The 26,652-nt window shown below is 38.8% G+C and overlaps 1 protein-coding gene across 2 annotated transcripts in view; it reads right to left on the bottom strand.

Annotated features, from left to right (window-relative positions):
* grm8a (glutamate receptor, metabotropic 8a) overlaps positions 1-26,652 on the bottom strand; it is a 285,001-nt gene that overhangs the window by 13,597 nt on the left and 244,752 nt on the right. For both annotated transcript variants that reach the window (XM_083528375.1, XM_083528376.1), the window contains 2 exons: positions 14,480-14,619; positions 13,437-14,372 (listed from right to left, as the gene is read on the bottom strand). In XM_083528375.1, coding sequence (XP_083384501.1) covers positions 13,437-14,372; positions 14,480-14,619 — 1,076 coding nt within the window. The remainder of the gene's footprint in view (positions 1-13,436; positions 14,373-14,479; positions 14,620-26,652) is intronic.

Genomic DNA, 26,652 nt, shown 5'->3' with positions numbered 1-26,652 from the left:
CTTCAAGAGTTTGCTTGTTTTCTCTCAGACCTCTTGATCAGTTTTGATAAAGTGCTGCTTGTAGGAGATTTTAATATTCATGTAGATGATGCAAACGATGCTCTAGGATTATCATTTGTCGATTTACTAAACTCTTTTGGAGTTTTCTGTAAAGCTGCTTTGAGACAATGTCTGTTGTGAAAAGCGCTATACAAATAAACTTGACTTGACTTGACTTGACTTAAACAAAACGTCACCAGACCAACCCACCGTTTTAACCACACACTAGACTTAATAATATCCTACGGAGCAGACGTCACTGATATAGATATTTTACCCCAGAGTGATGACATCACAGACCATTATCTCCTACTGTACACACTACCGGTAGAGCAGATTAGCCGTGTTTCACCACGGTATCGACTTGGTAGGACTATTATTCCAACCACTAAGGACAGATTCATAAATAACCTGCCTGATTTATCTCAGTTTCACATTAAACCCATAACTGCTAAACATCTTGATGAGATGGCGAACAACATAGACCTTATCCTCACTAGCACTTTGGACACTGTTGCCCCCATCCGGTTAAAAAAGGTTCGAGAACAAGCACCTGCACCTTGGTATAATAGTCATACGCATGCCCTAAAGAGAACAGCATGTAATCTGGAGAGAAAATGGAGGAAAACTAAATTGTAGGTATTTAGAATTGCGTATAAAGACAGTATGCTCAGCTACAGACAGGCGCTAAAAGCTGCTAGAGCTGAACACCTGAGCAAACTCATAGAAAACAACAAAAACAATCCCAGGTTCCTTTTCAGTACAGTCGCTAAATTAACAACAAATCAGGGATCTGAAAAATGTGTTCCATCACAGTTTAGTAGTGAAGACTTTATGAATTTCTTCACTGAAAAAATAGATAACATTAGAAAAACAATTGTGGCAGTTCAACCTCTGACAGCATCTCCCGACACAATCGTACTTACAACCCCACAACTACACTGTTTAACATGTATAGGACAGGAAGAGCTGTATGATGCTATTATGAAAGCTAAATCAACAACATGTCAGTTAGATCCAATTCCCACTAAACTACTGAAGGAAGTGTTATATACAGCTGGTGAGCCTCTTCTCAATATAATTAACTCCTCACTATCGTTAGGACATGTCCCTAAATCCCTCAAGTTAGCAGTTATTAAGCCCCTCATTAAAAAACCTAATCTGGATCCAAACACGCTATCGAATTACAGACCAATTTCAAATCTCCCATTTATGTCTAAGATTTTAGAAAAGATTGTCGCTGCCCAGTTATGTAACCACTTGCAGGAGAACAATATCTTTGAAGAGTTTCAGTCAGGTTTCAGGCCCCATCATAGCACAGAAACTGCTCTAGTTAAAATCACTAATGACCTGTTTTTAGCTTCAGACCAAGGCTACATCTCCCTATTAGTTTTACTAGATCTTAGTGCTGCGTTCGACACTATAGATCATGATCTTCTCCTCGATCGCTTACAGAATTACATCGGCATTCAGGGACAGGCATTAAGCTGGTTTAAATCCTACCTGTCCAATCGTTACCATTTCGTAGATTTAAATGGAGAGCTATCCAGGATAATGCTAGTAAATTATGGCGTGCCACAAGGGTCAGTTCTAGGACCCCTGCTTTTTACAATATACATGCTTCCATTAGGAAATATTATTAGAAGGCATGGAATTAGCTTCCATTGTTATGCTGATGATACCCAGCTATATATTTCATCCAAACCAGGCGATACAGCTCAATTAGCTCGCATAACTGAGTGTGTTGAAGAAATAAGAGATTGGATGACCCATAACTTTCTGCTATTAAATTCTGATAAAACGGAGATTTTGCTCATCGGCCCAAAAAATAGTACACAGAAGCTCCAGCATCTCAGCCTGCATTTAGACGGTTGTTCTGTAACTACTAGTTCAACGGTAAAAGACCTGGGAGTTATTTTAGACGGCAATTTATCTTTTAAAAATCACATCAATCAAGTTACAAAAACAGCCTTCTTTCACCTTAGAAATATTTTTGAGCTAAGAAATATGTTATCTATATCTGATGCAGAGAAGCTCGTCCATGCGTTTATGACCTCTAGAATAGACTACTGTAATGCATTACTAGGTGGATGTCCTGCATCATTAATAAACAAGCTTCAGTTAGTTCAGAATGCCGCAGCAAGAGTTCTTACTAGGTCAAGAAAATACGATCATATAACCCCAATCTTATCGTCCCTACAATGGCTTCCTATTAAGTTTCGAATAGACTACAAACTACTGCTACTCACTTATAAAGCACTAAATGGTTTGGCTCCTATGTATCTATCCAGTCTTTTAACACGCTACAATCCGTCACGCACCCTGAGATCTCAAAACTCTGGGCTTCTAGTAGTTCCTAGAATAGCAAAGTCCACTAAAGGCGGTAGAGCATTTTCACATTTAGCTCCTAAACTCTGGAATAGTCTTCCTGACAGTGTTCGGGGTTCAGATACACTCTCCCAGTTTAAGTGTAGATTAAAAACATATCTTTTTAGCAAAGCCTACACATAACACACATCACACACATCACATCACATCACAACCTTGTGCTCCAGAATATATGATTACATGCACATTATCAACTTGTGCTGTTAATATCATGAACAGCAGCTACGCTAATTCCTCTCCACTGCTTCTCTTTCTCTCCCCATCCCGAGGCATCCTGAGGTTTGGCCAGCTCCAGTCACGTCCCACCTCGTGAAGATTATGGACCTATGGATGATCATGGAGAAGTAGATGCCGAGTGTTTAAAGGCCCTGGCATGGAGAAGCTGATGCTAGATCTATGATGATCACAAATTGTTCTGTATTGTTGAAAGATTTATGACCAAACTCTTGATGTCACCCATATGAGGATGGGTTCCCCTTTGAGTCTGGTTCCTCTCAAGGTTTCTTCCCCATATCATCTAAGGGAGTTTTTCCTTGCCACTGTCGCCACGGCTGCTCATCAGGGACAAACGCACACCATTCACCTTCACTGTTGTTTTCTGTAAAGCTGCTTTGAGACAATGTCTGTTGTGAAAAGCGCTATACAAATAAACTTGACTTGACTTGACTTGACTTTGAATGGTTCGTTCAAGCTTCTAAAAAGAAAATCCTGCGCGGTTAATCTTGAAGTTGGTTTATAGCTCTTTCATTATGTCAAAGACTTACCATAGGCCTAAATAAGAATGAAAAGCTTAAACAGGGGTCCAAAATATACCGATCTTAAGTGTCTGATCTAAACAGTGCATGCAAGAAGACACAACTGGCACTAGAATTAATTCAGGCAGGAAGGCAACTAAAGTCTGCTGTCCATTGGTTCCTACACATTTTTCATTTCAAAATTCCATAAGTTTCCAGACTCTAATTTTCAGATTTCCCTCAGGCTAAAATATGCAGACTTCCCTAAAGATTTTTGAGATCATATTTAACATCTGATACAATGATTTTAAATTTCAACTATAACATGCATTACGTTAAAATCGTATGTCAGAGTCAGAATTTTTTGACGTTTTCCATGCGTTTAGTTGCACGGTTGGGGTGCTGTACTTTACATGGGAACAGCCATTCATGCTGCCTCACAAAGTAACAACCAATCACAGCTGTGCAGATCCAGTCTAGCGCTGCCACCTTTTGGACACACTGAGACACAGTTTCAGTCAAAGGAAACGTAGCTTTTCAAAATTGCTTTACAAATCAATTTTGTTGATCAATTTGAAAATGCATTTCCTTAATGGCTTAAACAGAGGCTTTTGAAAACGATGACACGTTTTAAGTCATTGCTGCAACTTTTCAAAGAGCTAGAAAGTAAATAAATGGCAGGTAAAAAATAACGCAAGTGTCTTACTGTATGTTTTGCTTGTGCGCAGTACAGGGACATAAGAGTTTTCAGACGTTTTCATAAAAAAAAAATAAATAAAAAAAAAATATTGATAAAAATGATACATTTTTTCTCAAAATTCTTAAAATAGTGCAATAGGCCATAGTATGGATATGCATAGCAGTATTTTTTTTTCCATACTAATCCTGACCTGGAAATCACTTAAATCAAATGTCATACTTTTTAATACTTTTCCAAAATGTATAGGAACTAAATTGCCTCTGGCCGATTGCTGTAGTATTAGGGGAATAGAAAAAAGTGAATTTATACTTCTTCTTCTTCTTCTTCTTCTTCTTTCGGCTGCTCCCATTAGGGGTCGCCACAGCGGATCATCCGTCTCCATACCACCCTGTCCTCTACATCTGCCTCTTTCACACCAACTACCTGCATGTCTTCCCTCACCACATCCATGAATCTTCTCCTTGGCCTTCCTCTTCTCCTCCTTCATGGTGGCTCCATCCTCAGCATTCTTCTACCAAAATAACTCATGTCTCTCACCTTGTCTCCAAAACATCCTACATGGGCTGTCCCTCTAATAAACTCATTTCAAAACCTGTCCATCCTCGTCACTCCCAACAAAAACCTTAACATCTTCAGCTCTGCTACCTCCAGCTCCACCTCCTGTCTTTTACTCAATGCGACTGTCTCTAAACCGTACAACATCGCAGGTCTCACCACAGTCCTATAAACTTTCCCTTTCATTCTTGCAGATACCCTACTATCACAAATCACTCCTGTCACTCTTCTCCACCCACTCCACCCTGCCTGCACTCTTTTCTTCACTTCTCTAACACACTCTCCATTACTTTGCACTGTTGACCCCAGGTACCTGAACACCTCCACCTTCTCCACCTCTTCTCCTTGTAACCGCACCACTCCACTGCCCTCCCTCTCATTCACACACATGTACTCTATCTTACTCCTACTGACTTTCATTCCCCTTCTCTTCAGCGCATATCTCCACCTCTCCAGAATCTTCTCAACCTGCTCACTACTCTCACCACAAATCACAATATCATCTGCAAACATCATAGTCCATGGAGACTCCTGTCTGACCTCATCCGTCAACCTGTCCATCACCACTGCAAACAGGAAAGGGCTCAGGGCCGATCCTTGATGCAGTCCAACCTTCACCCTGAACCAGTCTGTCTTTCCTACTGCACACTTCACTGCTGTCACACTGTCCTCATACATGTCCTGCACCACTCTCACATACTTCTCTGACACACCTGACTTCCTAATACAATACCACAACTCCTCTCTTGGCACCCTGTCGTACGCTTTCTCTAAATCCACAAATGCAATTCCTTCTGTCCTTCTCTATACTTCTCTATCAACATTCTCAAAGCAAATAAGGCATCTGTGGTGCTCTTCCTCGGCATGAAACCATACTGTTGCTCACAGATGGTCACCTCTTCTCTCAGCCTGGCTTCCACTACTCTTTCCCATAACTTCATGGTGTGACTGATCAACTTAATTCCCCTGTAGTTACTGCAGGTCTGCACATCTCCCTTATGCTTAAAGATCAGTACCAGCACACTTCTTCTCCATTCCTCAGGCATCCTCTCCCCTTCCAGAATCCTGTTAAACAATCTGGTTAAAAACTCCACTGCCATCTCTCCTAAACATCTCCACGCTTCTACCGGTATGTCATCTGGTCCAACCGACTTTCCACTCTTCATCCTCTTAATCAGTGCTCTCACTTCCTCCTTACTAATCCTATCCACTTCCTGCTTTACTAACTCCACATCATCCAACCTTCTCTCTCTCTCATTTTCCTCATTCATCAGCTGCTCAAAATACTCCCTCCACCTTCTTAACACACTCTCCTCACTAGTCAACACATTTCCCTCTCCATCCTTTATTGCTCTAACTTGCAGCACATCCTTCCCAGCTCGGTCTCTCTGTCTGGCCAATCGGTATAAATCCTTTTCTCCTTCCTTAGTGTTCAAACTCTCATACAGCTCCTCATATGCCTTTTCCTTGGCTTTCGCCACGTCCCTCTTTACCTGCTGCCGCATCTCCTTGTACTTCTACCTACTTTTCTCATCACTCTGTCGATCCCACTTCTGTCTCGCCAACCTCTTTCATCTTATGCTCTCCTGCACTTCCTCATTTTACCTTTCACGTCTCACCAAGTACTTTTCTAGCTGCCATCCTCATCACTCCTGCAGTAGTTGCCCAATCATCCAACACCTCTTCACCTCCACTACACTCTTACTTTACTCTTCCATCAGAATCACCCCTACACCATTTCTCTTTCCATCCACACCATAATAGAACAGTTTAAACCCACCTCCAATGTTCCTGTCCTTACTAAAAAAGTGCATTTATACATTCTGCATTATTCTTATAGAGCCGTACATCAGGTCTTGTTGTTTCCAATGCTTTTTCAAATGAAATTTGACTGGAAAGACAAGATATCATGAGCTTTTTTCAGTCACAGTGCACTCCTTCAGAGAGGGTTCAGGAGTAATGCGTCAGCTATATATGGTTGTAATGACAATAAAAGCTTCTTGACTTGACTTGACTTGACTTGACTTGACTCCTGCTTGAAACTAGTCAGTGTGTGCAGTATTCCTAGGAATGCAAAGAGCTCAGTAGATCGTAACCTTCAGCATTCTGAAACATGTCAGATGGACAGTTGTCTCATTTTTCATTCTGCCTCAGTCTTAAAACTCTTTTCCCCTGAAGACTGTGCTGATTTACACTTAATGTCCAATTTATGGAGCTACAGCTCAAGAGTTTACTAAATTCAAACACTAGAATGAGGGAAAAAGTGTTATTTCAAGTCAAGTAAAGTCAAGAGGCTTTTATTGTCATTTCTACTATACACAGTGGTACACAGTACACAGTAACATGTCAATTCGTGCAAAACATACAGTAAGACACTTGTGTTATTTTTGCCTGCCATTCATTTACTTTCTAGCTCTTTGAAAAGTTGCATCAATGACTTAAAACGTGTAATCCTTTCCAAAATCCTCTGTTTAAGCCATTAAGAAATGCATTTTCAAATTGATCAACAAAATTGATTTGTAAAGCATTTTTGGAAAAGCTACGTTTCCGTTGACTAAAACTGTGTCTCAGTGTGTCCAAAAGGTGGCCTCGCTAGACTGGATCTGCACAGCTGTGATTGGTTGTTACGTTGTGAGGCAGCAGTTGCCATGACAGTACAGCGACATCGTTTCCGTGTAAGTGGTGTAAAGTATGTAAGTAAATGTACGTCATTACTTTACTTAAATAATATTTTTGGCTACTTATTTAAAATTCTCAAAGATATAAGCAACTTTTACCTTCTACTCAACTACATTTATGATTCAATACGTTTTTTACTCCACTATATTTCAATTCGACAATGACGGCAATTTCGCCATCTTATTGAAAGTACTAGATGCAATTTGTCTTTCTGCACCAAAGCTTATTAGCATCTAATGGTTTTTTCTACTTTGGGAGATGAAACCATCATTTCATTGGTCAATCAAAGATACCTTTTTAAAAGATTGCTTACTACATTGTATTTTTTGTTTTGGGTCGAATTTTTCGATCGTATTTAGACGTTTTAGTGTGGATGAGCAACTGGAGGAAAAGATAGTGTCAGTTTTTGGACGAAAATTTCATTTTCACATGTATTAGTGTATTATTAGTGATTAGTGTAAACCAAGAATCTGCAACATATATGAACACAAGAACCACATTGCCCCCTCTTTCACTAAATGACTGGAGCCGCAAAAAATGTTTAAACTTCAAAAAAAAAATTTGGTTTTTTTTCCCATGTAAAGTATTTGACTAGTTTTGTGATTAATATTGTATTTGGATGTTAGCAGTTTATACCTTTTTGTCCCTGGCAAGACGTGGGAGTGTTGTTTGGCATTGGGAGAGTGGCATCGTGGAATAGTTGCTCTGATATTTTAATGAACGATTCTTTCATACATTCTCCATCTGTAATTGGCTTTTTGCGTTTTATCATTTCCGAGTTGCCACAAAACTAACGACTGTTGTTGAGTTTGGTGACTTTATCCATTTTATGAAGTGAAATTAGCTCCCTCAGCTTTCTGTGGCAGTTCTGAAATAGTTCTTTTACATTTATCTCCAGCTGGTTACTTCTCAGCCAATGATGTGTGCTTCGTTTGGAAATGAAGTTTGACGCAACTTTGTTTGTTGTTTGCCAATTGCTGTGGCGAGCATCGTTGGCAGTGAAAGTAAATAAATCTGTCCACACAAAAAATAACTTTATGTTTTCATTTAAGATTTTTCTTAGATTTCTCCATAGTTAGCTTACAAGAGCTGGGGTCTGGATCTCGATTTCAGCTACTCGCGGGTCAAGGTGTGGGAGGTAGACAGTAAGTGACGTGTGGTTTGGTCGACAAAATAGTAAAACTTTATTATCATTGTCACATCTGTTACTACGAACGCTCAAATGTCACTGTGAATAGCATAAAAGAATAAATGAAAAAAATATAAAAAAATTTGTTCTATTGCATGAAAGAGGCAGGGATCCACAGCTAGGGGGACGGGACGGCTCCAGAGCTGCATAAGGCTCCAGAGCTGTGGGTTGATGAACCCCAGGGTAAATGTAGTCTATATATAAAGAACGAGAAACTAATGTAAGGATCGATAGGAATGTGACTGACAGTGTCAGGAAAAGTCCAGACTGTAGTAGGAAAGGTCGCAGAATCACATGGGGGATCTGGAGTTGACACAATTATTATGTTTTAGTACATTTGCTCTTCAATTATGCAGGAGGTTTTGCTTTTATGTCTCTTGACATGCTGTTATTGTAACTATTGCAAACCCTCTGTTCTTCAAAGTACACATTTCATGTGGAGCAATTAGGCATTGTGTTTCAGGTGAAAGAAAACTTCACCGAGCAGAAATGATCATTAGCACAGTGCAGCTAACAGGTGCTGAACTCCAACACCGGACACCCAGACTGAATGGATTTGTTGCAGCCCCCTACTGCAGGCAAGGTCAGAAAAGGTGAACTAACTTTCAAAATGGAAATGTCCAATTTAATTGTGTTTATTTGAAGATTGTAAGCCTCTGGGTAACCGTGGAAACTTTATTCAAACTATCAAACTATCATTGCCATCGCTCTCGATCCATCGCATTGTGGAGAATCATCAGACATATATGAGGATTTAATAGGCAATACATATGCTTAAATGGGGGGGGGGGGGGGCTAATGCTATTTACTGCATTTTGAGTTATGTACACTGTTAAAGACTTGAATTCCCATGCTAAACATGGCCAGGTATAAAGAAAAAGAAAATTTTTGACATATGACAGAGTAGTTCTGTGCCAAATACACTCCTTCCAGGTTCGTATAAATTTCGGAAAGTTCAGGAATTCCTTGGGCACGTCTTCCTTTACACAGCAACCAGAGCGAGAGCGAGAGCAAGAGCACACCAATCACCGTGCTTCATTCAGTTACGGAAGTCGTCGCAGAGCTGTGAGGGAAGTAGCACCTTGTTCAGTGCTTACCATATAGACACGTCCTGCTGTGGTCAATGTTGCTGCGGTCGTTCAATTTTAGACTCTGGATTCGATTTTGGATTAAATATGTGTGACTGAATCTGATTGTTAGCCATAGTTTATTTAAGTCTGTAAAGTTTTTGTTCCTCTTTTATTTATATTGATGTTACAGCTCACAGCAATCGCTTTGCAAAAGCTGCGTCTACTCACGACTCATTAACTCCGACCCCAACATGCCACCAGAAGCCGTGTTGGGGGAGAAGCGTATAGCTGGATCTTTCTTTTATAAATCTAATATATATATATATATATATATATATATATATATATATATATATATATATATATATATATATATATATATATATATTTGCATTAACTTTATACTAATTATAATGCTTATAAACCAGAGAATCATGAAATATTGCACAAGGCAACACTAATACAGTATATGTCTGTTCCATGTTGATGATGAAAAAAGATGATCTTGATATCATTCAAAAATGCTTAAAAATCCTCAGTAAACTCAGAGTGAGAGTTCACGCTTAGATCTACTATTTCAAGACCAAAATTTTATTAACGAAGCCCCCAAAACACCTAGAGTGATCCATATCCATATCGCTCATGCATCAAAACAAAGAAAGGAAGGAATAAATAAATAATGTCCATTGTTAAAAGCGCTCCACAAATTAAACATTTATTGAATTGCACCTAATGGACCACATTAAATTTTCTAATTCTATCACATTTAATTCCTTTCCATATTTTTTGACATTACCTTCTGCCTCACAGGAAGCCTTTCCTGCTTTCTGCCCTATTCATTTGGCCTTTTTATGGATTGTTTTTTTTGGGCCACACCAAACACAAATGTGGCCAGGACATGGCAGGTCACTTACAGGGGAGGTTTATATATCAACATGCACATGTTAATAAGCAAGAAATGCAGCATTTACAAAACTTTCATAACTCTGGAGCAGGTTATTTGGTTCAATTTACACACAATTGACACACAATCCTACTCAAAGCTTAGAACTCAGGCCCGATAAGTGTGTGTGTGTGTGTGTGTGTGTGTGTGTGTGTGTATATATGTGTGTGTGTATATGTGTGTGTGTATATGTGTGTGTGTATACAGTAAAGCTAAATGTTAGACAGACATCATATAAATGAAACACTTTAATTGTCTTTGCCCCCGCAAGGCCCCCCAGAGTCACTGACAGTGAAAATTGACATATTTTTGCAATAAAAACTCAACAAAGAAACACAATTCCAATTTCCTCCAATTCTTTGAGTCATGCTGAGATCAAAAGACCCCTTGATGCTTAATTTCTAATTTCTCTGTCATTCTCACTTCTTTTGCTCATTTACAATCGATTAGAAGCGCTTTTAACAGTAAACCTGCTTAAAATCTAATCAGCTATGTCGATTCCCTCGTCTTTCTCTTCGTCTACGCAGTTTGCCTTTTCATCCCGAAGTGCACAGCATCATGGGAAAAGCTAAACATTTGATCCAAACTTCTTTCTTTGAGTTTTATGTGGCACGACTCATCTATAATGGGCAAAATCTCAGCCGGTTTGATGGTGGAGTCACCAATCACTCTCTGAAAATTCTGAAAACTCTTTTCTCCTGAAGACTGTGCTGGTATAGACTGTGTGATTTCCATGTAAGTGGTGTAAGGAATTTTTTCGCTACTTTCTAGTTTTACTGATTATCAAAGATATAAGGAACATTTATTTTCTACTCAACATGTATGCGTCAATATATGTACTTTTTTACTCCACTATATTTGAATCGCCAATTACATTTTGCACGGCAGCTAATTATTATTTATTTACAAATTATTTACTTTAATTTAATTTCTGGTTCTTCAACTTTGGGACAGAATTTTATTTGTTAATTAAATATCTCTTTTTGAAAGGTTGCATTACTACTTTGCCTTTTATTTTTGCCGCCTTGTTTGAGCCTTGTTTCATTCTGGCATGTTGAAGAGACTGTTCTGTTGATCTAAATGTTGTTAATGAAGTGTTTTAGATGTCTAATTTGTATTTAAGGAAATAAAACAACACACATTTTCGGCCTTTCATTAACATGTGCCTTGGTGTTAACTAGTTCACCTTTGCACCTATATTTAACATGAGTTAAATACTTAAGAACTGTTTTAATTAGATACTCAAAGACCTTTAGCTTGTGTCTCCTTGCTAGATTAGAAAATGTTGTTGAAATAAACGGAACAGCTCTTTCTTGGCTAAGGTTATGCTGGACTGATCGCTATCAGTTTGTAGATGTAAATGGTGAGTTCCACAAGGATCTGTCCTAGGCCCACTGCTTTTTTTCTTTATATATGCTGCCTCTGGGTGAAATTATACGGTATTAGCTTCCATTGTTATGCTGATGATACACAGTTGTATGTTTCAGCAAAACCAGATGAGAGAGATCAGCTTAACAATGTTGAGGAGGTGTAAAGGACATTAGACAGTGGATGCTAAATGACATCCTTCTGCTCAACTCGCATAAGACGGAACAACTTTTACTAGGACCACATGCAGCTAGTAGTAAACTTTCCGATTATGCAGCATCTCTGGATGTCGTTTCTGTCTCAATGTGTACAGCAGCGAAAGACCTTGGTGTGATTATTGACTCGTCTTTCCTTCAAGGCTCATGTAAATGACATTACAGGTTCGCCTTCTTTCACCTTAGAAATATTGCTAAAATTAAAAACATGATGTTGTTACAGGATGCAGAAAAACTAGTTCATGCTTTTGTTACATCAAGATTAGGTCTTGTGCTGCAGTATTTGATAAATAACTCTTTATACCCCTGCCGCTGTACGTGAATACATGACCTGATGTGAACAATTTATTTCAGTGAGTACATTTGTATCTTCCTTAAACCACGATACATCTTGGCTACTACCGTTATATTTAGTATATCTGCTTGGAAACATGTAATGCAACGAGAGAATGCGTTAGGAGGTGGTTGCTAAGTTGTTAAGGCATTCAATCCAAAGGTCATGAGATCAAATCCCAGCCACGCCAAGATGCCACCCTTGGGCCCCTGAGCCAGCACCTTAATCTGATAGCTTCTTATTTGTATGAATGTAAATAAAGTAAATGTAATGTAGTGTAGAGCATTACACAACTTCTTGTTACTGAATGCAATATGCTACACAGGGGGTCAACCTTCCCTGGAAATTTGAGTACTTACCTCATACATATGAGGTGGTATAAAAACATTTTCAGCACGAAAACTTTGCAGAGGTGTAATGAAACGAGGATCATGCGGGTGTTCAATGTCTGATTTCACATAGAACTACAAAGTGTAAAAAAAAAAAAAGCTCTTAATAAACATTTTTTAACGTGCATGAACAAATCCGCTCGCACAGGCGATTTTGCCGATTCAATTTAATTAGATGTTTTGGTTTATTGATACAGATCAATTGACGTTCTGTAAATTGTGGTTTCAAAATGTTACGAGGAATCGTTTCATTAATGTTTTTTCCACATCACCTTTCATTTCAACTTTAAAAAGATAAACTTGCATAAGTTTTGTCCATCACTTGATAGGCAGTCAACTTTCGAAAGGTGTTCCCAACTCCTTAGTTGGGAACACTGCTAGTTATCCGTTTAATAAGCAATAAACATAAAAAATAGCTAAATAAAATAAACAAATAAAACAAGTTGAGGGTTTGGCTGATTGTTGGTATAGGTGGTAGCTAGCTAACATCACAAGTGAAAATCTCTGACAAGCCTTCACTGAGAAAATAACTCTATAGTTTCACACTTTTAAATGCCAGAAACTTTCAACAGCCGGAAACGTCTACCTTCATTAAAATTCCTGTCTTAGTTTTTTGATTTAAAAGTCAATATTTCTTCTCAGTGAACTTAGGACCATATGCTGTGTATTTCTGAGCCTTTTTTATGGCTGAGAATCCCCTTTGGTGGTGTGATGAGACTTAGGACTAATGAAGTGAACAAATTATAACCATTAGTAATGCACTATGAAATAAACCCTGAAGAAAAAATAAATAAATAAATTAATAAATAAATAAATAAATAAATAATACTCACCCTCTCCGCTGACTGTGCCGTGCCGAAGAAGATGGGTATAAAAGCTAACCAAATGATACAGGTTGTGTACATTGTAAATCCAATAGGCTTAGCCTCATTGAAAGTCTCGGGCACCCCGCGGGTCTTTATGGCATAAACAGTGCATGTGACCATCAGGAGGATGCTGTAGCCCAATGAGCAAATGAGCGAAAGGTCTGAAATGTCGCACTTGAGCACCCCCCGTGCCCTGTCGGGATCGGCAGTGCGCTGCTCGCCGTAGTCTACCACTGTGTGAGGCGGGTCAATGGCAAACCACACGAACACGCCAAACAGCTGAACAGAGATTAGACTGAAGGTGATGGCCAGCTGTGAGGCTGGACTGATGAAGCGTGGAGCCGCAACAGACTTCTTGCCCTGCTCAAAGATCCGGTGGATCCGATTGGTCTTAGTGAGTAGGGCGGCATGGCTGAAGCACATGCCCAGGCCAAGGAATATACGCCGCAGGGAACAGACAGCAATGCTCGGTGTAGCAATCATCAGGAAAGTGATGGCATAGCACAAAAAGATGCCTGTCAATAGCACATAGCTCATCTCACGGCCCGATGCTCGCACTATGGGCGTGTCGTTGTGGCGGATGAACGTAACCACGACGAAACTGGTCGCCATAATGCCCAGGACGGAAATAAAAACAGGCACAGATGCCCAAGGTGAGTACCACTCCAACTTAATGATGGGAATAGGCTGGCAGCTAGTCCGGTTGCGGTCAGGTCGCTGTTCATATGGGCACATTTCGCAGCTGAACTCGCTTGCCTGGTAGTTGTAGCCCTCACACCGCTCACAGTGCCAGCAACACGGTACGCCCTTCACAGTCTTCTTCCTTTCACCCACCCGGCATGGCACGCTGCACACTGACACGGGAAGCGTAGGGTCACCTTTCCTCCAGTGCATTGCGTTTACCTTGATTCAACACGTACAATTAGTAAACACAATTTTAGGCCATGCACAAATACAAATACTGAAACGACAAAGAAAGATAAACCACAATGAATGCAATCCCTACTCACATCTAGGTGTAGCTTGTTCGTCCAGCTCCCAATCACTTTATATTCTGCCACTGAGCTCTTGCTAATCTGATACTGGAAGATGTCATAGCGCCCGGGCGCATCTCCATTTTGATTGAAGGTAACCGGTGTCCCTGCACTTCCTGGAAGAGAGCACAGTGTAAAATCAGCATCTTAAATGCCAGTCGATGGCATTTTGGTGTGTTATAAGGTGACTATTGCTTAATCAGACGTGTACTTAATTGTCACAGGAGCTTTAATAGTGTGCATCAAGGTTTTCAGTAGCCTTCAACATATTTTTTTAGGGAGGAGAAAGGACATAAACAGCTCTGTGCTGTGCATGGGAGAATTGCTCCATGACTACAATTCTCAAATACAATTTTTAGAGGAAAAACTGAACTCTTTCTGCACGCTGGAAAACAAGGAAGGAACGAGGAATGGCTCTGGTACATGTGTTGTTACAGAATCCCAGAAGTGAACCTAAATGGTTCTACTAATCAGGAAAACAGAGTTGAAGAAAAGCAAGTAAAAACATCCGAGAGGGAGATTATAAAATATGGAAGATTAGACTATAGACAGTAGGGACGTGTGTCCATAGCCATAACCATAGCCGATGATACTATACATTAAAGATACATAAAGTGTATCAAGAAAATATTCACAACACTTCACTTTTTTTACATTTTGTTATGTTACAGCCCAATTTGATTCAATTTAGTATCTTCCTTAAAATTCTACAAACAATACCCCATAATGACAATGTAAAAGAAGTTTGTTTGAAATCTTTGCAAATTTATTACAAATTAAAACAGAAAAAAATCACATGTACATAAGTATTCACAGCCAAAATTTAGCTCAGGTGCTTCCTGTTTCAACTGATCATACTTGAGATTGTTCTACAACTTGTTTGGAGTCCACCTGTGCTAAATTCAGTTGATTGGACATGATTTGGAAAGGCAGACAGGTGTGTGCCTTTCCAAATCATGTCCAATCAACTGAGTTCTCACAATTAACAGTGCATGTCAGAGCACAAACCAAGCCATGAAGTCCAAGGAATTGTCTGTAGACCTCAGAGACAGGATTGTATCGAGGCACGGATCTGGGTGAGGGTACTGAAAGATTTCTGCAGCATTGAAGGTCTCAATGAGCACAGTGGCTTCCATCATCCGTAAATTGAACCAGGACTCTTCCTAGAGCGGAGCCGCCAGGCCAAGCCGAGCAATCGGGGGAGAAGGGCCTTGGTCAGGGAGGTGAGCCAGAATTTAACTCTGAAAGAGCTGAACCTTCCAGAAAAACAACCATCTCTGCAGAATTTCACCAGTCACTCCTGTATAGTATACTGGCCAGACAGAAGCCACTCTTTAGAAAGAGGCACATGACAGCCCGCCTGGAGTTTGCCATAAGGCACCTGAAGGATTTAGACCATGAGAAACAAAGATTGAACTCTTTGGCCTGAAGTGTCATGTCTGGAGGAAACCAGGCATCGCTCATTACCTGGTCAATACCATCTCTACAGTGACGCATGGTGGTTTCAGCATCATGCTGTGGGGATTTTTTGTAGCGACAGGAACTGGGAGACTAATCAGGATCGAGGGAAAGATGAATGCAGCAATGTACAGAGAAATTCTTGATAAAAACCTGCTTCAAAACGTTCTAGACTTTAGACTGGGGCGACGATTCATCCTCCAACACGAACGATGACCCTAAGCGTGCAGCCAAAATAACAAACGAGAGGCTACAGAAAGACTCTGTGAATGTCCTTGAGTGGCCCAGCCAGAGCTCAGACTTGAACTCGATTAAACATCTCTGGAGAGATCTGAACATATCCCCAGCTTGAGCTTGAGAGGTTCTTCAAAGAAGAATTGTAGAAACTGCTCAAAAATTGGTGTGCCAAGCTTGTTGCATCATATTTTAAAAGACAAGGCTGTAATTGGTGCCAAAGGTGCTTCAACAAAGTATTGAGATGTGAACGTACGTGATTATTTCTGTTTTTTATTATAAATTTGCAAATAATATTTTATAATGGTATTAACTAACAGCCTAACCAAATTCCTTGTGTGTGTCAACACACTTGGCCAATAAACCTGATTCTGATTCAATTCATGGAATAAGGCTGTAATATAACAAAATGTGGAATAGTGAATTGCTGTAAATACTTTCTGGATGCACTGTTACTGGTGGGATGCGATATGATTCAACCCATTAAGATGCAGTGCAGGGAATTCGATTTCATTATGATTCAACACAATGTGATTCAATGCAATACGATGCAACTAAAAAAAAAAAACCCATAATGCTATGCAATTTAATATGGTACAAATAGTAAGCTTTTATTTCTTTGTTTCAGACAGACAGCAAATCATCAATATACATAAGTGGCTTTTGACTTTTAACGCATGGCCCTTTCACAAACAGGCCTTTGTAGTGCAAGAAACAAAAAAAAAAAAAGATGAAAGAAAAATACATTATTTTCCTGTTTTGTATCCAGGAAGACGCAGCTCTGCCATGTTAATCTCTATTCTAAGTGACTCTCAGGACACGCCTCGGTCTCTGTAGGGCTGCGATACATCATATTCACGTAGCAGCAGTGGTGCTGATAGAACGCGCTCGAGAAAAAGTTTAGCAAGTAGAAATCAACCTACATATAAAATATTGGTCCCAAATTATTAGCGCATCTACTAGTAATTATGTATAAATAAATAATATTGCACTGATGCAAATATGTTAAAAAACTGTGCATCAAGAAAACAAATGCCAACTACTTTCCGACACACTTTTTTAAATCGATGCATCGCATTGTGAAAATGAAAAAAGAAATGAAAAGTGAAGCTGGAATCCTAAAAGGTCCCAAAGAATCCATTGTCTCAAAGCAGCTATACAGAAATCAACAGTTAAGGTGAATGATGTGCATTTATCACTGATGAGCAGCCGTGGCGACTGTGGCAAGAAAAAACTCCCTTAGATGTTATGAGGAAAAAACCTTTAGAGGAACCAGACTTAAAAGGGGAACCCATCCTCATTTGGGTGGTATCAAGACTGTGATTATAGTATTTAAACAATTCAGAACACTGGAGAGTGAGAACTAACATGAATGTAATAATGAGGATTGTTCTTTTCTACTATAATGCTGTGTCTTTTAATTTAATGAAAGCAACATTTGAATATTTTTTTCCAGAGCATGTAACATACATACAATATTTAAATAAACCCTCTTATGTAATGAGGCTAATGTGGAAGGTTAAACTCCATGACAACAATGGAGACAATTCTTGGATTCAGGCTGCAATTGTCATGAACAGTTTTGCATTTAAGCACCAGCACCAGCTGGACTGAGCAGGTGAGGTTGGAGATAGGGACAAGCCCATCTCAAAACCCTTTTCAAGGTCCATCTGTGAACCCCAAGAGCTGGCACGCCGCTCAGGCACGACCTACCTTGTTGATACTTTTAGTATTATCGCTACTATTATTGTATGATAGTATTATTGTATGTTAGTATAATTGCTAACAATGCTAGACAAACAAAATTTTATTGAATTGAACTGATCTAATTTGAACTAAATTAAACTGGACTGAAGGTGTCGCCTCACTGATTAGAAGTTTACATGGTTCAAGCCCCAGTACCACCAAGCGTCCACTGTTGGGCCCCTGAGCAAGGCCCTTAACCTTCTCTATCACTGCTGATCCAGCACTCTGACCCCAGCTTTTTAATAAACAGGTATATGGAAAGAAAAACATTTCCTGTAATGTATAATGTGACATATAAAACTCTCTTTTTTTCTGTTTAATGTGGGCCAAAAGTGATCTAATCTAAAAAAAAAAATTTAAAATTGTTTTTGCTATTGTGTCTGCATACTATATTTGTAAAACCTGCAATAAATAGCCAATCTAAATACCAGTGTATACCAAGCATTTACTTTTCTACATATGCCACCTAGATTTTATTTCTAGCATGCTTATATGCATCAAGACTCATTTTCTATCTGTCTTTTACCTTGAAGGTTTTTTTCACACTGTTCTTTAGCCTTGTATTGAAGCATCCATGGTAAATCTCCCTCATTTCTGGGAAAAAAAGTGCACCGATTGAATGCCTCTGGGTTCCCGTATATCACTAGTGACACCTGCCTTTGTGATCTTTCAGACAGGTGCTGAGCATTCAGGTAGCACTGAAAGGAAATGTCCGTCCTATTGTTCACAGAAAGAACACACAGACCCTACTCGCGCAACTATTACACATTGTGAACAATTCGAAGGAACTGTAACTTTATAAACTTTATAAAACAGTCACTGCAGTTTACCTACGGGATGTTGGATGTTACAAACGCACATTTGTCGTAGGTAATTGCTAGGTTTTGTTTTTATTTTTATCTAGATAAAATTTGACCTGTGATTTGACAAGTAATTTTTTCATGTAAGCTGAAAAAAACAAAAAATGTTACTTTTTTCATTGGAATTTGCTTTGTATGCCCAAAAACAAGTCATCTGGATAAATGTTATGTGGAGTTTTGGAATGGCCTGCCTATTCACTGTACCTAAATCCTATTGAACTGCTCTGGGATAAACTGGTTTGCAAGGCCAGAAAGAAATCTCCACCTAGTGTAGAAAGTCTCTAGGTTACGTATGTAATCCTAGTTCCCAGAGGGAACGAGACAATGTGTTGAAATGCTTTGGGAACGTGCCCGAGTGTTCACGCTCGGAAATAATGTGTGTAATCAGTCAAAAATTGGACGCTCGCCGTCACCGACAGGGTGACGTCACGACCAGGAAGTATAAAATGCATATGGCAGCTTCTGTAAAGGAGAAGGAAGCACTGCAGGATTGCCAGAGGTGTGGCATAGAGACGCAGCGTCTCGTTTCCTCAGGGAACTAGGGTTACGTATATAACCTATAGACGTTCCCTTTCAGGAACACGAGCTGCGGCGAAACACTTTGGAAACGAGTGTCCAATCACGACAGACTGACCTGTCCCTGCCTAGTGTGTATCTGTTGAAACACGGCTAGTATTTGAACAGATACACATGAGTTTTTTTCTGAATTTCTCTGTGGGCTCTTCCCACAGACCACTCAAGATCGCTCCCCACCCCGTAAGGGGCCCATCTGTAGTTAGCATTACACGAAGACCACGGACTCCCAGCACAGGGCATAGAGATAGGAACCCTGGATCTCTCCAAACATCTAGGGCATGTTGGCATCGCAGTGTGACCTTGATGATGTGGAAGGGATTGCCCCTCCATTAAAACCCACAGGTCCTGAAAGCTGCGTGCGCAAAGTAGTCAAATCCCATATATGAGATGTCGTTCCCGCCCACATGAAGGTACTCTACAGTGTGCAGGACCCACTGAGACACGTCTGGAAGATTTTTCCAAGTTGCCAGAAAGTGCCTTAAGGGTATCAGTCTCTCGAGACTGACATCTGGTGTGCCTAGTACTGGGGCAGTGCCCTGAAACAATTCTAGGAACCTTGAAGAAGGCAGCGAGGTCTGCTGGACCACTACGAGAGAGCTCACGGTGCCCTGAAGCACTAAGGGTGGCAGGGTTAATGGACCAGGTCCCTGGGGGGACAGCCGGATCCCCAGAAAGTTCTGACTTTTTCGTCGAAGCACTCCTGTTGAAGATGCGCTGCGCAGGATCCCTTACAGAGGGAGAGCGAGTTGCAATGCTGCGTCTCTGTACCTCCCGACTGTAGTAGCAGGAACATCAAGTTGCTTGGAGATGGTCTTAAAGCATTTACCTTTAAGATGCTTTTCTTTAATTTTCTTTCTAATCTCCTGAGACAACTCTCTCCTTAGCTTTCTGTGGTCCATGTTCAGTGTTGTGCACACCATGATACCAGAACAGTGATTACTTTACGCCCTTTAAATAGACTGCCTGACTGATTAATAAAAATAGACTGACTGACTAATCAAGTTTAAAGCCACATGTAAAGCTAATTAGTGTCCCTATGGTCAAAATAATTTAAATCTCTCCTAGAGGTACCATCATTTTTGTCCAGGCAAGTTTCATTAGTTGTTTTTTTTTTATGCTTTAGTTGAACCACAATTCAAAAGCAATGTCTGATTTCCATTAGTTAGCTTTCAGTCAGTATTATTTATTATAACTTTTGTCAGTTTTAAGTTATTTCGATGACCTTTATGGGTTTTTCTTTCTTTATTGGAAGAGTACCAACAATTGTTTTCACATCTGTATTGGTGATCTGTTTTATTTGATATAATTTTTAGTTCTTTCTGGCTTTTTGATATTGTCTCTGGTTTTCAGCTTTTGCTGATCGCTTGTCCTTCATTTGTTTTTGACTCTGTGTTGGATTATATTTTTTGTTTGTCCATATGGACATGGACTTAGACATATATGACATTTGGTAGATGCCCTTATTTAGAGTGACTTACATTTATCTCATTCATACAACTAAGCAGCTATGGGGTTAAGGGCCTTGTTAAGGGGCCCAGGAGTGCCAGCTCAGCGTGGCTTGGATTTGGACCCTAGACCTTTGACTCCAAAGCACAATCATTTTGCTGTTGGAATGAAGATTCAAAGAAACAATTAGATTTTGGGTTTTTCCTCTAACTTTTGAAAATTCTTCTATCTATTTTTTCATTCTGTTAAAAAGAAAAACTATATCTCCTTTTTTTATATATATAATTGAAGGACATTTAGTGGCAAGACCGGTAATTAATAAGGAACTTCACACTGATGGATTTTCATAGCTCTTAATGGATTTAGGCAGTTTGTATGCAGTCTACCAGCACTTTATTGAATCGCTTTTTCATTCTAATGTAGATAGTAGACAATGGACTTCATCGGCTTTATTCCCTGTTCTTTAAGGAGCTCAGGGATCTTAAGAGTTGTCACTGGAGACCTTTTCTCTCTGTCGTTGAAGTCATGGCTTTAATCCCAAATGATTAGGGCTTAGGGACTATCAGTAATGTCGGAGTTTAAATGGTTCAACGGTGTAAGTCAGTGGAGTATTGTGTAGTAGTAAGGTAACGTCCATGCTTACAGCTAGACAGGAAGCTGTGCTTCATGGTTTTTCACTTATTTAATTTAACCCATGCCCTGTAATGAAAGTCTGGGTGCATGCCTCATTTCTTCCTAATGCCAAACATTTATTTTTTATTGCACAATGCGTGCTTAGTCCACTAACCTACTTTAGTCATGCTACAAAATGCATTTTGCAGGAAAAGATAATAGAATCCGCTTTCATGTTCGCATTAATGATTCTAACGATTGGACTTTCAACTTTCACAATCATTGCTGAATATTTTACTGAATGGAGCAGCAAAATGGACAGAAAATGATTAACCCTAGTGCACAGGAATTCTAAAAAAAAAGGCATTTCAATGGGGAATCACTTGACACAACGATCATATACTGATATCCTACATCAATTGTATTTCTATAGTGCTTTTTTTCAAAGTAGCTTTCCAGAATGTAAGAATTATAGAACAGAGAGTTTAATTATATTTAAAGCATGTGTATTTATCCCTGATGAGCAGCCTGGGGTGACTCTGGCAAAGGAAACACTTCCTTAGATGGTATGAGGAAGAAACTTTGAGAGGAACCAGACTCAAAACTCATCCACACCAAGAGTGTGATTATAAATTATTAAAACATTACAAACACCAGAGAGTAAAAAATATAATGAGCACCAGAGTGTGTGATTAGCAGTAATGTCAATTCTATGGTCTTATACAGTCAGTTGTGGAACCAGAAGCTCCTGAACAACTCATAAATTAGCCCAACATTTGAGTTCAGCGTATGTAGATCAGCCTATGTAAAAGGTTATTTTGAGTGCTGAATAAAGGTCCAAGGAAAGCCATTTGATCAGTCCTACTCTTTCCTTTCAGTATGGTTTCATGTGTTCATCCTGAAGACCTAATGACAAAACCTTGGAGGGTTGAAAGCCTTGCTCAAGGGCCCATCATAACACAGTTTATAATATTTGACATCTGTGCTTATTCACATGTAAACAATCTTTTTACATTTTTAGATAAAATAGCTGCTTGGTTAAATAAAATATGAAATAATATTTTCTAAAAAATAAAATAAAATAAATCAAATTAATGCAATAGACTTTTTATAATATTGATTAAATTAAGTAAGCAATTAAATTAGCATAAATTAATTTGATTAAATAAAATTAGATAAATGGACAAATTGAATTAAATAATTAAATTTGTTAGACCCGTTTTGGTAGTACAGATGTGCAAGTGTGTGTGTTTTACATTTAATATTATATTTTTATTTATGAAATATATATATATATATATATATATATATATATATATATATATATATATATATATATATATATATATATATATATATATATATATATATACCTCTGAATACGAATGCCCCTGAATAGATACAATTCAGAATACGAATCAAAATTCATGAAAATAATTTGTATCGGTTTACGCATAAGAATATGAATAAGCAAATTACAATACAAATTGTCTGAATTTTTTTTTTAAGTTGAAAAAGGTGAAAGTAGTGAAGGAAGCAAAGTGTATCAAAAAAAGAGAAAAATAAAAGAGAACATAGATTCGGGTGACAGTCTGCCTGATATTATAGTGGAAGGGTATCACCTACTTTTTTATTGATTTCACCCAAATGAGGATGGGTTCCCCTTTTCAGTCTAGTTCCTCTCAAGGTTTCTTCCTTATAACATCTAAGGGAGTTTTTACTTGCCGCGGCTGCTCATCAGGAATGAATACACATTGTTTACCCTGACTGTTAAATTCTGTAAAGGTGCTTTGAGACAATGTCTGTTGTGAAAAGCACAATAGAAATAAACTTGACTTGACTTGAAGGAGATTCATCTCCTTCCAAACCGTAATTCTCCCTCCTTCTCCTCCGAAGGTCATCTGCATCATGCATCAGTTAAGATAATGTTTTCCTCTCTTAGATGTTAAGGCACATTATTAACTGCTAAATGCCAAATAATATTAGTGCATATTGGTTGTATTTTTATTTTTATATTTTAGATTAATATTTGGAGTCGTTCGGAACTAATTATCCCACTTTACATTATTCCTTATGGGGAAATTCATATATATATATATATATATATATATATATATATATATATATATATATATATATATATATATATATATATATATATATATATATACACAGTGAGGAAAATAAGTATTTGAACACCCTGCTATTTTGCAAGTTCTCCCACTTAGAAATCATGGAGGGGTCTGAAATTGTCATCGTAGGTGCATGTCCACTGTGAGAGACATAATCTAAAAAAAAAATCCAGAAATCACAATATATGATTTTTAAACTATTTATTTGTATGATACAGCTGCAAATAAGTATTTGAACACCTGTCTATCAGCTAGAATTCTGACCCTCAAAGACCTGTTAGTCTGCCTTTAAAATGTCCACCTCCACTACATTTATTATCCTAAATTAGATGCACCTGTTTGAGGTCATTAGCTGCATAAAGACACCTGTCCACCCCATACAATCAGTAAGAATCCAACTACTAACATGGCCAAGACCAAAGAGCTGTCCAAAGACGCTAGAGACAAAATTGTACACCTCCACAAGGCTGGAAAGAGCTACGGGGAAATTGCCAAGCAGCTTGGTGAAAAAAGGTCCACTGTTGGAGCAAACATTAGAAAATGGAAGAAGCTAAACATGACTGTCAATCTCCATCGGACTGGGGCTCCATGCAAGATCTCACCTCGTGGGGTCTCAATGATCCTAAGGAAGGTGAGAAATCAGCCCAGAACTACACGGGAGGAGCTGGTCAATGACCTGAAAAGATCTGGGACCACCGTTTCCAAGGTTACTGTTGGTAATACACTAAGACGTCATAGTTTGAAATCATGCATGGCACAGAAGGTTCCCCTGCTTAAACCAGCACATGTCCAGGCACGTCTTAAGTTTGCCAATGACCATTTGGATGATCCAGAGGAGTCATGGGAGAAAGTCATGTGGTCAGATGAGACCAAAATAGAACTTTTGGGTCATAATTCCACTAAACGTGTTTGGAGGAAGAAGAATGATGAGTACCATCCCAAGAACACCATCCCTACTGTGAATCATGGGGGTGGTAGCATCATGCTTTGGAGGTGTTTTTCTGCACATGGGACATGGCGACTGCACTGTATTAAGGAGAGGATGACCGGGGCCATGTACTGCGAGATTTTGGGGAACAACCTCCTTCCCTCAGTTAGAGCATTGAAGATGGGTCGAGGCTGGGTCTTCCAACATGACAATGACCCGAAGCACACAGCCAGGATAACCAAGGAGTGGCTCTGTAAGAAGCATATCAAGGTTCTGGCGTGGCCTAGCCAGTCTCCAGACCTAAACCCAATAGAGAATCTTTGGAGGGAGCTCAAACTCTGTGTTTCTCAGCGACAGGCCAGAAACCTGACTGATCTAGAGAAGATCTGTGTGGAGGAGTGGGCCAAAATCCCTCCTGCAGTGTGTGCAAACCTGGTGAAAAACTACAGGAAACATTTGACCTCTGTAATTGCAAACAAAGGCTCCTGTACCAAATATTAACATTGACTTTCTCAGGTGTTCAAATACTTATTTGCAGCTGTATCATACAAATAAATAGTTAAAAAAATCATATATTGTGATTTCTGAATTTTTTTTTTAGATTATGTCTCTCACAGTGGACATGCACCTACGATGACAATTTCAGACCCCTCCATGATTTCTAAGTGGGAGAACTTGCAAAATAGCAGGGTGTTCAAATACTTATTTTCCTCACAGTATATATATATATATATATATATATATATATATATATATATATATATATATATATATATATATATATATATATATATATATATACACACACACATATACATATACATATATATATATATATATATATATATATATATATATATATATATATATATATATATATATATATAAAATATGTCTCCTGTAATCCTCATTACATATTCATAGGATTACATGTCTTATTTAAAAAAAAATTCTGAATACTTAAAAAAAAACTAGTATTACTTTTCACCTTTTCATTGCAGTAGCAAAATCGATTAATGCTTCAATAAAATGCGGTTCATCATAAAAGACATAACATCCTGTGTTACGAATATGTATCTTTCAATTAAAGGCCGGAAAATCATTCGTTCAGTTCTTATACTGGCCTATAGAACTATTCGAACTTTTTTTTTTGTGCTTCACGGCAGTTTTAAATGCAGATGGACCGGCACTTTAGCTAAAGAACAATTCCATGCAATTTCACAGGCTTCTCTAGTTTCTTCAATATATTCTTTCTTCAGTTCGAACAAAATGCCCAGTTCCTAAAGACAATCATCCCCAGTGAACCCACCACCATACCTTACTATAACGATGGTGTGTTTGTACCACACATCAAGCTTTAAATTTTGGTCAAAAAGCTTTATCTTTGGTTTAATTAACCAAAACAGTTTTTCCCTCTTTGCAACTGGGTCACTCATGCTTTCTGGTGAACTAATGTTTTTTCAGTTGGTATTTATCAGTAATGGCTTTTTATTCTAGCCAACCTTCCATACAAGCCAGTGCTATGCAGTTCTCTTGATATGGTTGACTGGCACACCATTCCTTGTAAATTCTGTAGCTCTGTCAAAGTAATTGTTGGCTCCCCTGTGGCTTCTCTCACAGATCTACTTCTTGTTTGAGTGCTTTGAGTTTTTTTATTGGCATTGTGGTGCAGCTTGCATTTTCTTATTGTCTTCGGTTAGCTGTGTTCACTGGGATATCCGGCCACTTGGATATTCATTTGTTGCTTTGTAAATATCTATGAACTTGTATTACTTTGGTTTTTGGTATTCATTTTCTTTTAGATTTTCAGCCTGACCACTAATCTTTCAATAATGAATGCCAATGCTTATGTTTATAGGTTATCATGTCCTTCATTGCCTGGTTACAAATCAAGGGATAGGATTTATAAGGCAGCAAGTGAACAGTCATGTTTTTGAAATTGCTGTACAAGACAATTTGATAAGTGTAAGCGTAAATTTGACAAGGGACCACATGTCCGAGGGGTCCAAAGGTTCAGCGCATCTTCAAAACAGTATCTTTCACACCTTCTTCTAGAGTTTTTGAGTGTACCGTAATTTCCGGACTATAAAGCACACCCATATATATATGCCACACCCACTGAATTTTTTTAACATAAATAAGCCGCACCTACACTAA

This window comes from Silurus aristotelis (assembly GCF_946808225.1).
Source record: "Silurus aristotelis genome assembly, chromosome: 24".
NCBI lineage: Eukaryota > Metazoa > Chordata > Actinopteri > Siluriformes > Siluridae > Silurus > Silurus aristotelis.
The sequence above is the reverse complement of the archived record's forward strand: the minus strand, read 5'-3'. Positions and strand labels throughout refer to the sequence as shown.